Source organism: Calonectris borealis, chromosome 26, assembly GCF_964195595.1.
Source record: "Calonectris borealis chromosome 26, bCalBor7.hap1.2, whole genome shotgun sequence".
In the NCBI taxonomy this organism is placed as follows: domain Eukaryota; kingdom Metazoa; phylum Chordata; class Aves; order Procellariiformes; family Procellariidae; genus Calonectris; species Calonectris borealis.
The window spans coordinates 1,469,017-1,481,862 of NC_134337.1; the positions used below are offsets into that span (position 1 = coordinate 1,469,017).

General features: G+C 51.0%; 1 protein-coding gene across 1 annotated transcript; it reads left to right on the forward strand.

Moving 5' to 3' along the window:
• The first annotated feature begins 3,364 nt into the window (after positions 1 to 3,364).
• Positions 3,365 to 5,255, forward strand: RABIF (RAB interacting factor). Its single transcript, XM_075174511.1, has 2 exons — positions 3,365 to 3,558; positions 3,677 to 5,255. The coding sequence occupies exons 1-2, from the start codon at positions 3,373 to 3,375 to the stop codon at positions 3,917 to 3,919; spliced, it is 429 nt and encodes a 142-aa protein (XP_075030612.1). The 5' UTR covers positions 3,365 to 3,372; the 3' UTR covers positions 3,920 to 5,255.
• The last annotated feature ends 7,591 nt before the right edge of the window (positions 5,256 to 12,846 follow it).

Below are 12,846 nucleotides of genomic sequence, written 5' to 3' on the forward strand. Positions count from 1 at the left end.
CTGGCATCTCCCGCTACATAATGAACAATATAAATCTTCAAAATGGTCTGCATCTGTGCATAGCTGGAGATGAGAAAACTTATACGCTGCTGTCAAAGGTAAAACAAAGGGTCAAAATGTTCTGCTTGGAAAGAAGCTGGTATTGATTCTCACAGACCAGTAAGAGTGAAGCTCTGCTCCACAAATAATCTAGGAGAAAATGCTAAAATGCAGAATTTTTGACACCAGACAGCTCCCTCCCAAGAATGTTAAGAATTGGCTAAAGATCCCTTTGGGTTGGTAGGTTTTTCTTTCTTTCTTGGTAAGTTCCAGAGGACTGTAACAAAGACAAGCCCCACACCAGCAACCGGCCCCAAACAACCTGCCCAGCTCAGCACAGCACAGCACAGCACAGCACAGCACAGCACAGCACAGCACAGCACAGCACAGCACAGCACAGCACAGCACAGCACAGCACAGCACAGCACAGCCTTCCCTGGCAGCTATCATGGGCCACGGGCTGGGGGTGGCAGCTAGTGTTGTGCCACTCAACGGGGTTTTATGGGCAGTGGATCTTGCCAAGAAAGCTTCATCTCAAGTTAGTTTGACTAGCAGGTGGCATCGAGGCAAGTGTTGATGCAACACTGTCAGCTGCTGACTTACAACCTGAATGGACTTCACCTGGGCCAGGCAGAGGGGTTACTTTCCTCTCCCCCCATCTGACCAGGATCTCAATCCCTACTGATTATGTTACCATCTAAATTAGTATATGCACACTTAATACGATGGAGTTGAAGCCCTACAAATGTGTTACTGTATGTCATGCTACAATCAGGGAGGCAAGGGCCTTTGCTTCATGCCTCCTCCACTGGAACCTCCTGCACGCAGCAAAATGCAGGCAGGAGCAGTGTTTCCTTCAGCTGGTCATGGGAGGCAGAAGTGACCCATTGGGAGGCTCCGAAGTTCTGGAGGGGGTAAGTGAAACCAAACTGTCACTGCTCAGGTGCCTTTGAGGCAGCACGGGCTGCCTGGCTTTCAGGACACAGCACGCTGCCTGAGCAGGGATGGAGCCAGGGCTCCTGGGCACCTTCATCTGGGTCGTTTTTGTAAGTGGCGTTTGCAGTTACACAAGAAAATAAATCACAGAATTGAACAATAATTGCGGTTGGGAGAGGCAATCTGGTGGTCTGTAATCCTGCTAGGAGAAGATCCAGTTTGGATCAGGTTTCTCAGGACCTTGTTCCATTGAATCCAGAGTATCTCCAAGCATGGGGATCCTGTGACTTCTCTGAGCCCCTGGATTGCTCTGGCTGCAGAGCAGATCTGAACGCCTGTTACAAGCAGCTGTCGGGCACCGTCTGTTACTGAAGGAAACTCCTGCACTGTGGCAGTGGGGAACTGCTGAATTGCATGAAGCCCTCCCTCTGGCGCTACAGGCACCAAACCCCGTGGGAGAAGGACACATCTCGGGCGAGGGAGGATGCAGAAACTTGACAGTTTCTCCCCTACAGATAAACCTGCTGCCTGCACCCGGTGTTTCACAGAGGCAGAGGAAAGCTGAACAAAGTTGCTCAGGGTGGGAATTGGAGACGGCAGAACTGAGGACGTGTAGAAATGTCCTCTTCACTCCCTACAGCGTTCCAGCACAGCCCAGCCAAGCCCCCTCTGTCACCACTCTTTAGGGGAAGTCACTGCACCGTAGTGAGGACAGGACCAAGTCACAGCCCTTGCAGCTCACTGGAGCTGTCGCCAACTCGCACGGCTGTGCCAGTCACTGCTGAACCGCTGCGGGTGCAGAGTCCCCGCCTCAGCGCAGTTCCTCAGTGAATGGAGACACCCTGGCTCCTGCTCAGCCACCAGCCAAATTTGTTGCCTCTTTCAGGCAAATCAAGACCTTTGTGCGGTTGTTTTGTGTGACTGGCTTTTGAGCAGCGGGTGCCCCAGGGCTGCTTGCGGTGGGTGTTGCTCAGCTTCACACCACTTACTGCATCCGCTCCCCTCTCAGCCGTGCAAGCCCCCCAGCATGCACCCAGAGATGGCTCAGGAGCTCCAATGCCCCATATGTTCTTTCTGCCTTACAAACACCGACCTGCTTCACAGGACTGTGGGGTTTGTGTCTACCAGCCACACTCGCCTTGCAGCTCGTGGCAGGGAGCAGAGCTGAGGCTGACAATGCGGCATTCAAGACTGTGATTGCCCAGGCTGGAGCCTGAGGTGAGCAGCTGGATTGCTGACGAAATCCTGTATCTTTATTTAGTACCTTGAACACGAGTTCCCATTTCTGGCTTCTCCTGAGAGTTTTCAGGAGCAGCCAGTCAGGGCACAGCGAGGTGGCAGGAGAATGGTGTATATTTACAGTAAAAGGTCTGGCAAAAGCAGGAATCGGGGCTCTTCTGGGATCTGTTTCACCCCCTAAAGAAGCAGTGGCTACAATCAACAGGCCTGCTTCAATCTTTCCAACAGTGCTAACGGTGGGCCGTTAGAAGCAGGTCCTGAGGTCAGCACAAAGCCACAGTGCCTCAAAGATGCTCAGTGAAAAGTACTTGGGCCCCAGGACCTCGCCTCCAGCACTGCTGCCTGTAAGCACTGACACAGCCCGCTGCTTTTCCCAGGCTCTTCAGGGTCTGGCTGAACTCCGGCTTCCTCTCCTGGAAAACATTTTGTTCTGAATGTCAGCACCTTGCCCCTTTCAGTGCACTCTTCCCCGTTTCTGAGGGGGTCTCTCTGTACCAGCAGCTCAGTGAGCTGCTGTGTGCAGCAGGAAAAGAGCGTAGCCCAGGCCCTCAGAAATGCTGATGCAATCACTACGTGCAAAATATGCGCAGCAACTTCACGGGGAGACAATTTCCCTTTGTCCAGCATCAGCTGAGCTCCGCTTCCTCTGACCGCTGCAACAGAAGTCAGGCGTCCCCAGGTTCCCATGCCCGGGACGCGGCCGTCCCCGATGGGCCCCGCTGGCAGGCAAAGAGACTTCTGCTGCCAGCTGTGAAACAGCCCGGTTTCACACAGGGATCCTCCACACCGTGCCGCTGCTCCGCTCCGCAGCGCGGGGACGGGAAGCTTTGTCAGGCCCCCTCGCCTCACCCATGCCTTACCAGAGGGGCCTTCACGGCGGGCTGGCGGCGAGCCCGAGCCGCGGGGCACCCCCACAGCCACGGGCGTCTCCTCAGACACCGCGGGCCTGGCAGGAGCCCAGGGGCCACTTAAACCACGGCACGGCAGCTGCTCGCGGGCTGCCAGCGGCCCCGAGGTGCGGGCGCGGGTCCCGGCCCTCAGCCGCCGGTGCAGAGCCGCCGGGTCGCCCCTCAGCGCCGCGTATGCGCACGGCGCCTGACGTCACTGCCCTGGCCCCGCCCCTCGGGCGGTGGCAGCACCCAGCGCGCCTGCGCGGCCATGGCGGCGGCCTGCGCCGAGATGGACCCGGCGGCGGCGCCTCCTCCTCCTTCTCCTCCTCCCGCCGCCGCACCGGCCTCGGCCGAGCTGGTGTGCGCGCAGGGCCGGAACCTGAAGGCGGTGCTGTGCCAGCGCTGCGGGTCCCGGGTGCTGCTGCCCGGCGCCGCCACCTTCGCCCGCCGTGAGGTACCGGGATGCGCGGGGAGGGAGCTGAGGGAGGCGGCGGGAGGCGGAGGGAGAGGCGCCCCCTGCGGGCGGGGCGGGGCGCCCCCCGCGGGCGGGGCGGTGACGCTGTTTCCCGCAGCTCCTCCTGCCCGCCATGAGGAAGAAGGCAGCGGCGGCCGCGGGCGGCGGCGGCGGGGACGTGGTGCGGGAGCACTGGCTGGTGCGCGACATGTTCTCCTTCGAGAACGTGGGCTTCACCCGCGACGTGGGCAACGTCAAGTTCCTGGTGTGCGCTGACTGCGAGGCGGGGCCCATCGGCTGGCACTGCCTCGACGACAAGGACAGCTTCTACGTGGCGCTGGAGCGTGTGGCCCACGAGTGACACCGGCGCGGCCGCCTGGGCAGGGGACGGGGGCGGTGGTCCCGGCCACGCGCCTGGGGAGCTGGGCTCGGCCACCGGGAACGTGGCCACTGGGAACCCCGCCTGCCCTGCAGCCTGGTTGCCCTGCTGCCCGACAGTGACAGACTGAGCCAAGGCCCGGCGGACTGGCCGCGGCTTGGCCACCCCACGGCCTGGCTGCCCCACACCTGACTGGCCACAGCCTGGCTACCCCACGGCTTGACTGACCTACAGCCCAGCTGGTCACCCCACAGCCCAGGTCCACAGACTGACCAGCACCAAGAAGCACGGCACCGGCACAGCCAGCTCCTCACCTGAGCCCACGTGGGAAGCCCACAGGGAGGGTCGCCTGTGGCCTGCAGGGACAGCTCACCATGACAATTTTGCCAAATAGCTTGATCTGCCACTGTTGCTAGAAGCAGCCCCTGGCTGCTCGCTGTCACTTCTTCCTTGTGTGGCTGCTGTTTTTCAAACATGCTAAGGTGTCTTTCAGGCTGATCGGCTTGTGACACAGCCATGTAAATGTGGGTGCTGGCACAAGGGCGAGGGGGAGACAGGACTGCTGCATTGAATCATTGTGGCAGCTTAAATTGTCTGAACTACAGCCAAAGCAGTTATAGGGTTTAAGGCTGTATCTTCTGTTGATTTTTCAGAAGAAATGTTCCCTGCCCCAAACCCTAACATTTAGGTTCTCTAAAACCTCATCCTACTTGACAACTGTAACCTGTAAGAGTATATGGCACCTAAAGTGTGTGTAAGGCATTTTAACTAACATTGTATGCAGTTCTATTAACTGAGTACTTGGAAATAAAGTAAGATACAGGTAGAGTTTGCAGACAGCATAGGCTGATAGAATGGCAAATAAAGAAAATGTGCAAGATCATAGTATTTCCAAGCAGCAAGAATGAAGAGATTCCAACCTGAAAAGGATTTGAATCATTGGACAAGCAGTGTCCAGTGACTGCGTGTCTCAGTGCTGAAGAATGTCAAAACAGCCCTGTGTGTATTAAACAGAAAAGTCAGGAAGGAATTTCGCTTCTGTAAAAGCAGCTGGTAGGGGCACAGCTGGGATATTGTGTCCAGTTTTGGTCTCTGCCTTTTAAAAGATGGGCATAAACCTGATTGAAAATTGAAGGAGACTGCAGCAGCCATGGTTCTCACTGTATTTATCTTTCGGTAATTGTGGTCCAGTTTGCATTCCCTGTTTGCAAACCCCTGTATGCAGCAGCTTTACAGTGATCGTCTTGGGTCACAGAGGACATGCCTTACTGCAGGAGGTGTATCAATATGCTATGCTAATAAACACTTTTGGTACCAATGCAGCTGTAAAGGCACAACTGTCATTGCGCTGGGATGATGAAGTTGTATTTGCCGCCAAAATCAAGATTGGTTGTAATTAAAGATTACCAATGTTCCTGCCTCAAGGCTGTGGGAAAGACCTTTTCCTCGCTCCTCTACTAAAACAGTTTTGCTGGCAGGAGTCTGTAAGGCAGGCACAGCCTCAGGTAGATTTTCCAGAAAAGCATCCTGACGGTGAGGGAGAAACAAGTCCTTTCTTCTTCCAGTGCTTGAGCACCTGCACTTTTATGATTTGGAGACTCTGCCTTAATGTAGAAGTAGAACAACCAAGGTGTTGGCTGTTCTGGGGCTGCTCTGTCAGAAACCTCTGCTGCGGGCAGTCATGATTTATTAATGGGAGGGAGAGAGGCGTAACCCCGTAGTCTGGTGATTAAGGCTCTCACTTGGGTAGGAGGTGAGTCTTGTGCTATGTCCTTGCTAAACATGTCAAATGCACACTTGACCTGAAAACTGCTTTCCTCCTGCCCTTCTTGTCTTTTAGCCCTAAGCCCAGTAACTGAACAGATTCATCAAAGAAGTGTACCTAGAAGGGCAGCAGAGCTTCATTTGGGTTGTACACAGGCACAATGAAATAGTCGGATCACGTCACTTTAATTTCACACTTTCACTTAGATTGTTGTCTATTAGGGAATGTGTTTTGACCTGTAATACCTAGATTATAGTCAATGTTACTAAAATATAAAATGTGCTGCGCAATAGTTTCATTTTGAAGACACTGCTGTGCAGAACAGGCTTGTGGATATCAGCTTGATTAACGCTGAGTAAATGACACTTCTCAAAAAAACTGTACATGTGGATTCCTGATATTGGGGAGTAGTCGGTGGGTGGCTGAGATGGTGGTGGCAGCTTTTCCCAGTCAGTAGAACTGAGATGGGAGACCTCGGGTCCAAGGCCTTCTTCACATCAGTACTGCAGCAATTTGAATCCACTTCAGTGCAGCATTGCTCAGTGATGGTGAGTAATGAAAGCTCCTCCTCCCGTTCAGTGTGAGAGGAGAGATGTGCTGAATGGATACACCCTCCACGGGATCCAGGTTTGGTTCCTGCCGACTCTTAAATATGAAGTAGGATCACACAGATTGTGAAAATGCAAAGAAGTAGTATACAGTCTGTTAGGAATTCACGGGAGGAAACTTTTGTACCATGAGATCTTGGGATCTTTCAAGCTCAGGTAAGATCTTGGCTTCCTGCAGCTCAGAGAAGCCATGGGCGACACCCTTGAAGTCCAAGTAGCACAGGCAGGGACGTGGTGCTGGTGAAGATGCAGCCATGCAGTAGAGCTCTGCAGTTTGGTGCTCAGGAGCCCACCACCTGGGCCAGTTCATATCCTGAGAGCTGAAGTGAGAATTATGAGGGGGGAAAAAATGGTGAAGAGGGAAAAGGCAGCATCGCTTTATGGAATTTGAGCCCAGACAGTTTCACTGTGAGGGTAACTGAAATTTAGAGGAAGAATATCTGCAGTCAGCAAACCTCAGCTTAGGGGGAAGGTCTGCTGTGTTTATGCAATAGACAGCAACATCAGATTTGGGAGCATCTAATGAAGCGCTGAACTGTTTTTGTGTTAATGAGAGCTAATAAAAATTCAGATAGTCTCACAAATAATCATAATCTTTTCACTGCTTTTTATCTAGCATGTTGAAAAACTGTTTTCCAGTTGCCTGCAGGAACTTCTAGGAAAAGAAGGATAGACAAGAGCCAACCTTTAGGTATGGGAAGCCCTTACACAAGACCTGTTAACACTCATCTTGCAGCCTATCTTTCTTTATCATCAACAACAAGACAGAGCAGAAACCCTCATTTCCACATGCAGGTCGCTTTTAAATTAATTTGAAAATAGATTCTTCTATCTAAATAGCTGCATAGACTTTACTCATAAGACCCATTTTCTGTTAAGCTGTAGCACTGCAAGAGAGGGAATACTAATGAACCTCCCTTGCGCCAGCCGATCCCACCAGCGAGGTGGGTGAGGACTGGGCATGGGAGGACACAAAACCTCCGGCACTTAGGGCCTTGCCTCAGTGCTGCTTTTGGGTGGGGGCAAATAATAATAATTTTGTCTAATTGCTCCCCAAACTGAATTTAAGGCATGCCTGTTTGTACTGGTTATGTGTTTATATACTATAAATATAAATGTATTTAGGATGGGTAAAAACAAATCTTGCTCCACTCTGACCCGGGTATTGAGACTGGTTCACAGCCCCAAAACCATGGTCTGGGTTTAGGCTGACATTGACACCTTGTGTAACTTCACCTCTCTGCTCCCTTTTCCACCCAAACCTCTTCCTCAAGCCAGCTGCTGAACCCTTTACCAAGACTCTTCAATTTGCTAACTTAGTGCAAAGCTACCACTTCTTTTCTTGGGCTGTTGGGTTGAAGCATGGGAATTTGAGCTCTGCAGCCTGCGTGAGGTAATCGGGAGGCAATGGCAGGGTGCAGGTCTTCCCATTTTTGGCAGCAGGAAGCTGTGAGATCAGCTGAGCTGTCTTGGGTAACTGCCACAAGTCATCCCTTGATGAGAGGTCACATTCACACTCTTCCTTCCCTAGATTAAGTGCATTTCACTGAAATAGGTAAGTGGTGCTTGGAGCAGGGACTGGAATTCAAGGCTCCCTCTTTCCCCAGCTCTGCAAGTCAGCAAAAAGGTCTTGGTTTCTGGGCCTGATAATACCCAAGATATCTCCATGATTGCTCATCTCTGAACAGAAGAAATCTTTGGCGGAGCAGTTATGACAATATGGACTTTGAAGTAATAGCTTGGAGGACGCTGTTTGCCTCCCTGCTGTGTTCTAGAGCTCTGCCATTCCTGCTAGTCCTCACATAGACAGCCAGAAGGGCTTAAGGTAGGATCTTTACAATACCTTCAGCTCAGAGTCTGCGGAACCTGCTGCCACCGTGTGTGGAGACGAGGAGCTCAGCAGAGTTCAGAAAAGAGCTGTGGATTGATAAAAGCAAGGCCAATTTTGCTAGGAGGTATTTTTGGCATTATATCTCCTACGTATCTTGCCTTGCTTATTTTCCTAAACCTCTGCAGTACAGAGCAGAACTGTTACACTGTCTGAACAGATACTGCCATATCCACGTGGGCAGTTTCTACAATGCATGGGTGTTTGGGAGAAGAGGGATATCTGAAATCTTTTATGAATATCCTCTGAAGGTCATTTTACGTGCCTGACATTACGCTCCCTGGCAGCAACAAGACAAGTAGGAGGAAAGGAAACAATAGCAAGGAAATAGCTTCGGGGTCCTTCAAAAAATAGTGCAGGGAAATGCTTCCCTGCCTCCCGCAAAGCCAGGTTAATAAAGACCAAACCCTAGAATCAAAGGAACACTAAACCACCAAGTATTTTGCCTAAAACCACCAAGTATTTTGCTACTGCTGGGGGACACGGAAAGAAACCACAGCAGATGAGTGGAACTTGCCATAAAAGTGCAAAGAGAAAATGAGGGCTTTGATAAAAGCCAGCTTTGTGCTCCTTTTAACCAATAATTTCTGTTATGCATTTCAGCACAAATATTTTTGTGCTGAGTTGTGAGTCGGCCAGGTTCTTAAAGTGCAGCTTTCTTACAAGTGCAGCTGGACCTTTTTGTGTCAGTGAGGGTAGAGAAGATGGAGATGGTAGCCTGGCATTCCAGATGAGAGTTACTGAACTGTGGGGCTGCACCCCCTGGGTGAGTGAGAAAAGCTGTGCTGGTTTTGGCTGGGATAGAGTTAATTTTCTTCATAGTAGCTAGTATGGGGCTGTGTTTTGGATTTGTGCTGAAAACAGTGTTGATAATACAGGGATGTTTGGCTATCTTCGCAGAAGTGTGCTTCAGAGGAAGTGCACCGGCGTCTGAAAATTATCTGACCATGCACAGAGTAAAAATTAAGTGCTTTGCTCCCTAAATGCAATCACTGAGGAAGAGTGAGCAGGTTCCTGGGTCACTGAGATAACGCTTCCATCTCCTGAGAGGGGGAAGCAGGCTCTGGAAAAATGGTTTCTTGCATCTTTCCTAAAACTTAATCCAGAATGGCAGTGTCCAACCTAGGGGTTGCTGCAGTTCAGCTTTTAAGTACTGCGTGTCTGAATCTGAGAGCGCTGCACGGGTGGAAACAGCTTGTGACAGAGGATATATCCCTTGATCATCACTTGGTCATTTCCTAGTTTTGTCTTTGGTTAAAATATGAACTGTTCAGATACAGCTTCTGCATGGAGAAATACACGGTTACCCTTCCCTCCTTGGCACAGTTGTATCAGACATGTAGGCTGCGGGTGGAGGGGAAGAGCCCAAGGCAGGCTATAATCTCATAAATGCAGTTGGGCCCAAAAGTGGGGCATGTTCTGACCAAAGCAGCGGCCGTTCAGCCGCCAGAGGAGGCCAAAGCAGTAAGAGCCAGAGCTGTGTTTTTTCCAGCAGCCTGCCTTCCTGGCGGGTGTTAGTCTGGCAGGACAGGTCAGAACTGCAGGCAAAGTCTGTCCTTGAAAAGTCTTTCAGAGCAATTTGCGGCATCGATAGGGGCCACATGTTCCTGGAGCGAGAAGCTGCGCTAGGAGAGTTCCCTGCATGCGTTTATCCATGCTTCTCCACGCTGGGGAAGCAGCAGGGTGTGCATGTATACTCAGGTGTGCTTCTGCTCCCCCTTTCATGTTCCTTATCTTCCAGGAGTCTGAATTCCCCTGGAGGAAGGGAGACAGTTGCTAGCCTTAATCGCTGTGCATGCAGAGGCAGAGTGCTCTTGGCTGACTGCTGCCAGGAGTCACCCTCTGCCATTGTTCAAACCCAGCTGGAAGAGATGCCCTGAGAGCAAGGGAAAATAAACAAAGCCATGTCAGCACAGGTATCCTTCTCCTCCTCGAGCAGCTGGCTCTGCACGCTGCCTGGAACGCTATTAACAGCGTGCTCTTTCCATGGCAAACGTCCAAAACCACAATTCATTGCAGAATCCCTGGTTAATTTGGAATCTCTGGCAATGGAGCATGAGGACATAGCTCCAAGAACTTGCTGCCTCATGCTTTCCTGAGGAGGGAGCAGTCTGTGACTCGTGTTCTCTCAAACAGGCAGAAGGACTGGGTTCTCTGTCAAACTGTGGCAGGTCCAAGGGGCTAGCGCCAAAAAGGGTAGGAGGAAAGAAGTGCCAGGACTCACCAAACACAGGACCCAACTCCTGAGAAAAGATGCTTGGAGAAAGGCACAGCTTCAGACTCTGGTGGAAGGAACCTCCCTCGATAAGGAATAGCCAGGAGTGAGAGATGTAGCTGCGGGAGTCAGCAGCAATTTGGAGGCTCAGTGCCCTCGGCAGCTCAATCCCTGCTGCAGCCACAAGTCCCCCTGTTTGGCTCTGGTGCTGATGCTCCACAAGGCCCTCACGATGCCAGCACCGCTCGGGGATCTGGTTCCATCCCTTCCCTCCAAGGCCCTGCTGGGATTTGGGGATTTCTGTTGAAAACCCTATATGCTAGCACGGAAAGGCAATGACTCTGTGCAGCTGGCCTGTACCTGAGACCCCGTTCCTGATTTTGGGAGAGGTGAAGCCACAATGCCCAGTGCTGTACGTACTCAGAGCAGCACAGCACAAAGTGTAGCTTCTGTCTACTGGGACCCTTTCGCTCTACTTCTTGGCATCCCCTGCCTTTCAGGCCAGATTTACAGTGCTGCTGATCCAGCTAAACTGATGTTCAATTGGTGTTGACACAGATGTCAGTGAAGAGAGGTTGTTGCCATGTGCAGCTGCACCGTAAGGCCAGTGTAGTGCTGAACTGGGCGCACTGGTTGCAGTGGGGGTCCTGCTATGCACCTGCAAAGCTGTTCTGCCTTGTATACGTGCCCCTCTGCAGGTTACTGTACCACCTGGAGCTCTTTGGCTGAGTCAGTATATACAGTGCATTTAGCTCTTCAAGGCTAATGGGGAAATGAATGCTCAGCTCTGTTCCGATGCTCCTCTGCAATCGGTCAGTGTCACCACGAGTTCACTGGGGATCTCAAATCTGAGACAGTCCACAGAGGAGTTTATGTTCCTACCTGCTTTCTTGGTCAACAATCCATTGGATTGTCTTTAAAACCACCCTGTATGCACTTAAGATAGTGAGAACTGACTCAGATCTGTGACACTTCACCCAATCCATGCTGCCTGACCATCACAGGTGGATACGGCCCTGCCAGGCACATCTCAGGACTATGGACGTGTCGTGGTTTAACCCTGGCCAGCAACTAAGCACCACACAGCCGCTCACTCTCTCTCCCGCAGTGGGATGGGGGAGGATCAGAAGGGTAAAAGTGAGAAAAACTTGTGGGTTGAGATAAAGACAGTTTAATAACTAAAAAGAAATTTTTAAAAAATGTAAGGAAAAAACCCAACAGAGAGGAAAATAAAAACCAAGAAAAACGAGTGATGCAAAAGAAAGCCATTGCTCACCACCAACTGACTGATGCCCAGCCAGTCCCCGAGCAACGGCAGCCCCCGCCATCTTCCACCCCCCCAGTTTTATTGCTGAGCATGATGTCATATGGTATGGAATATCCCTTTGGTCAGTTGGGGTTAACTGTCCCAGCTGTGTCCCCTCCCAACTCCTTGTGCACTCCCAGTCCACCCACTGGCAGGGCAGGGTGAGGAGCAAAAAAGGCCTTGACAACTGTGTAAGCACTGCTCAGCAATAACGAAAACATCCCTGTGTTATCATCACTCTTCTCATCAAAAATCCAGAACACAGCCTCATACAAGCTACCATGAAGAAATGTAACTCTATCTCAGCCAAAACCAGCACAGGATGTGAGCTGTTTGCCACATTCGCTAGCTGCACCATCAGCTGACTGGTTTCTTGGTCAAAAGGACCGTGCAGTAAAGAACCAGTACAGGTAGGAATGTCCAAACGCTGGAAATAAGAATAAGTTGGTAGACTTATTGGTGCTACTGCTGAACCAGAAGAAGAAGGTTAACTTCACAGTGAGAGAGATCCGGTCTAATGGGTGATTTTAGTTATCCACACAAAAAGAGGCCAATTATTGTAGCAGGACAGGACAAGATGCATTTCCAGTATCTCAACCACAAGTTAGTGGTAGAGAACACAACAAAATTTATAGGCTAGGATCAGTTTGCTCCCAGGTAATGAACAGAACCTGGGCCAAGTAGTTTAACCAATACAGGCAATACAGACCAAAGTCTGACATAATTTGAGACAGAGGGGTACCAACCAGCACAGCAATACAAAACTCGCAATACAGAGATGGCACTGCGAATAGGCAAGTAATTCAGAAGGCCTTTTAACAGTAAAGTAAAGAAAAAATAAGTAGACTTGATGGAGAAGCTCTTTCAGCTTCGACAAATGTCAGATGGAGGTTTGTTGCCACAGATCAGCAGGGAAGCAGGCAGGGAAGAAGCACTGTGTGAAAGTCAGGGCTGAAGTAGCGTTTAAAACAAGCAGGGAATGGAAGCAGCCCCTGCAATATGGACTTGGAGAGAACAAAAAAATAGGGCAGGTAGTCAAGTCCATGCTTGCAGGAGCAGGATTACAACATTGGAAGAACAAATAATGTAAGATTTAAAAACAGGGAATGTATTTAAGGCCATTAAAA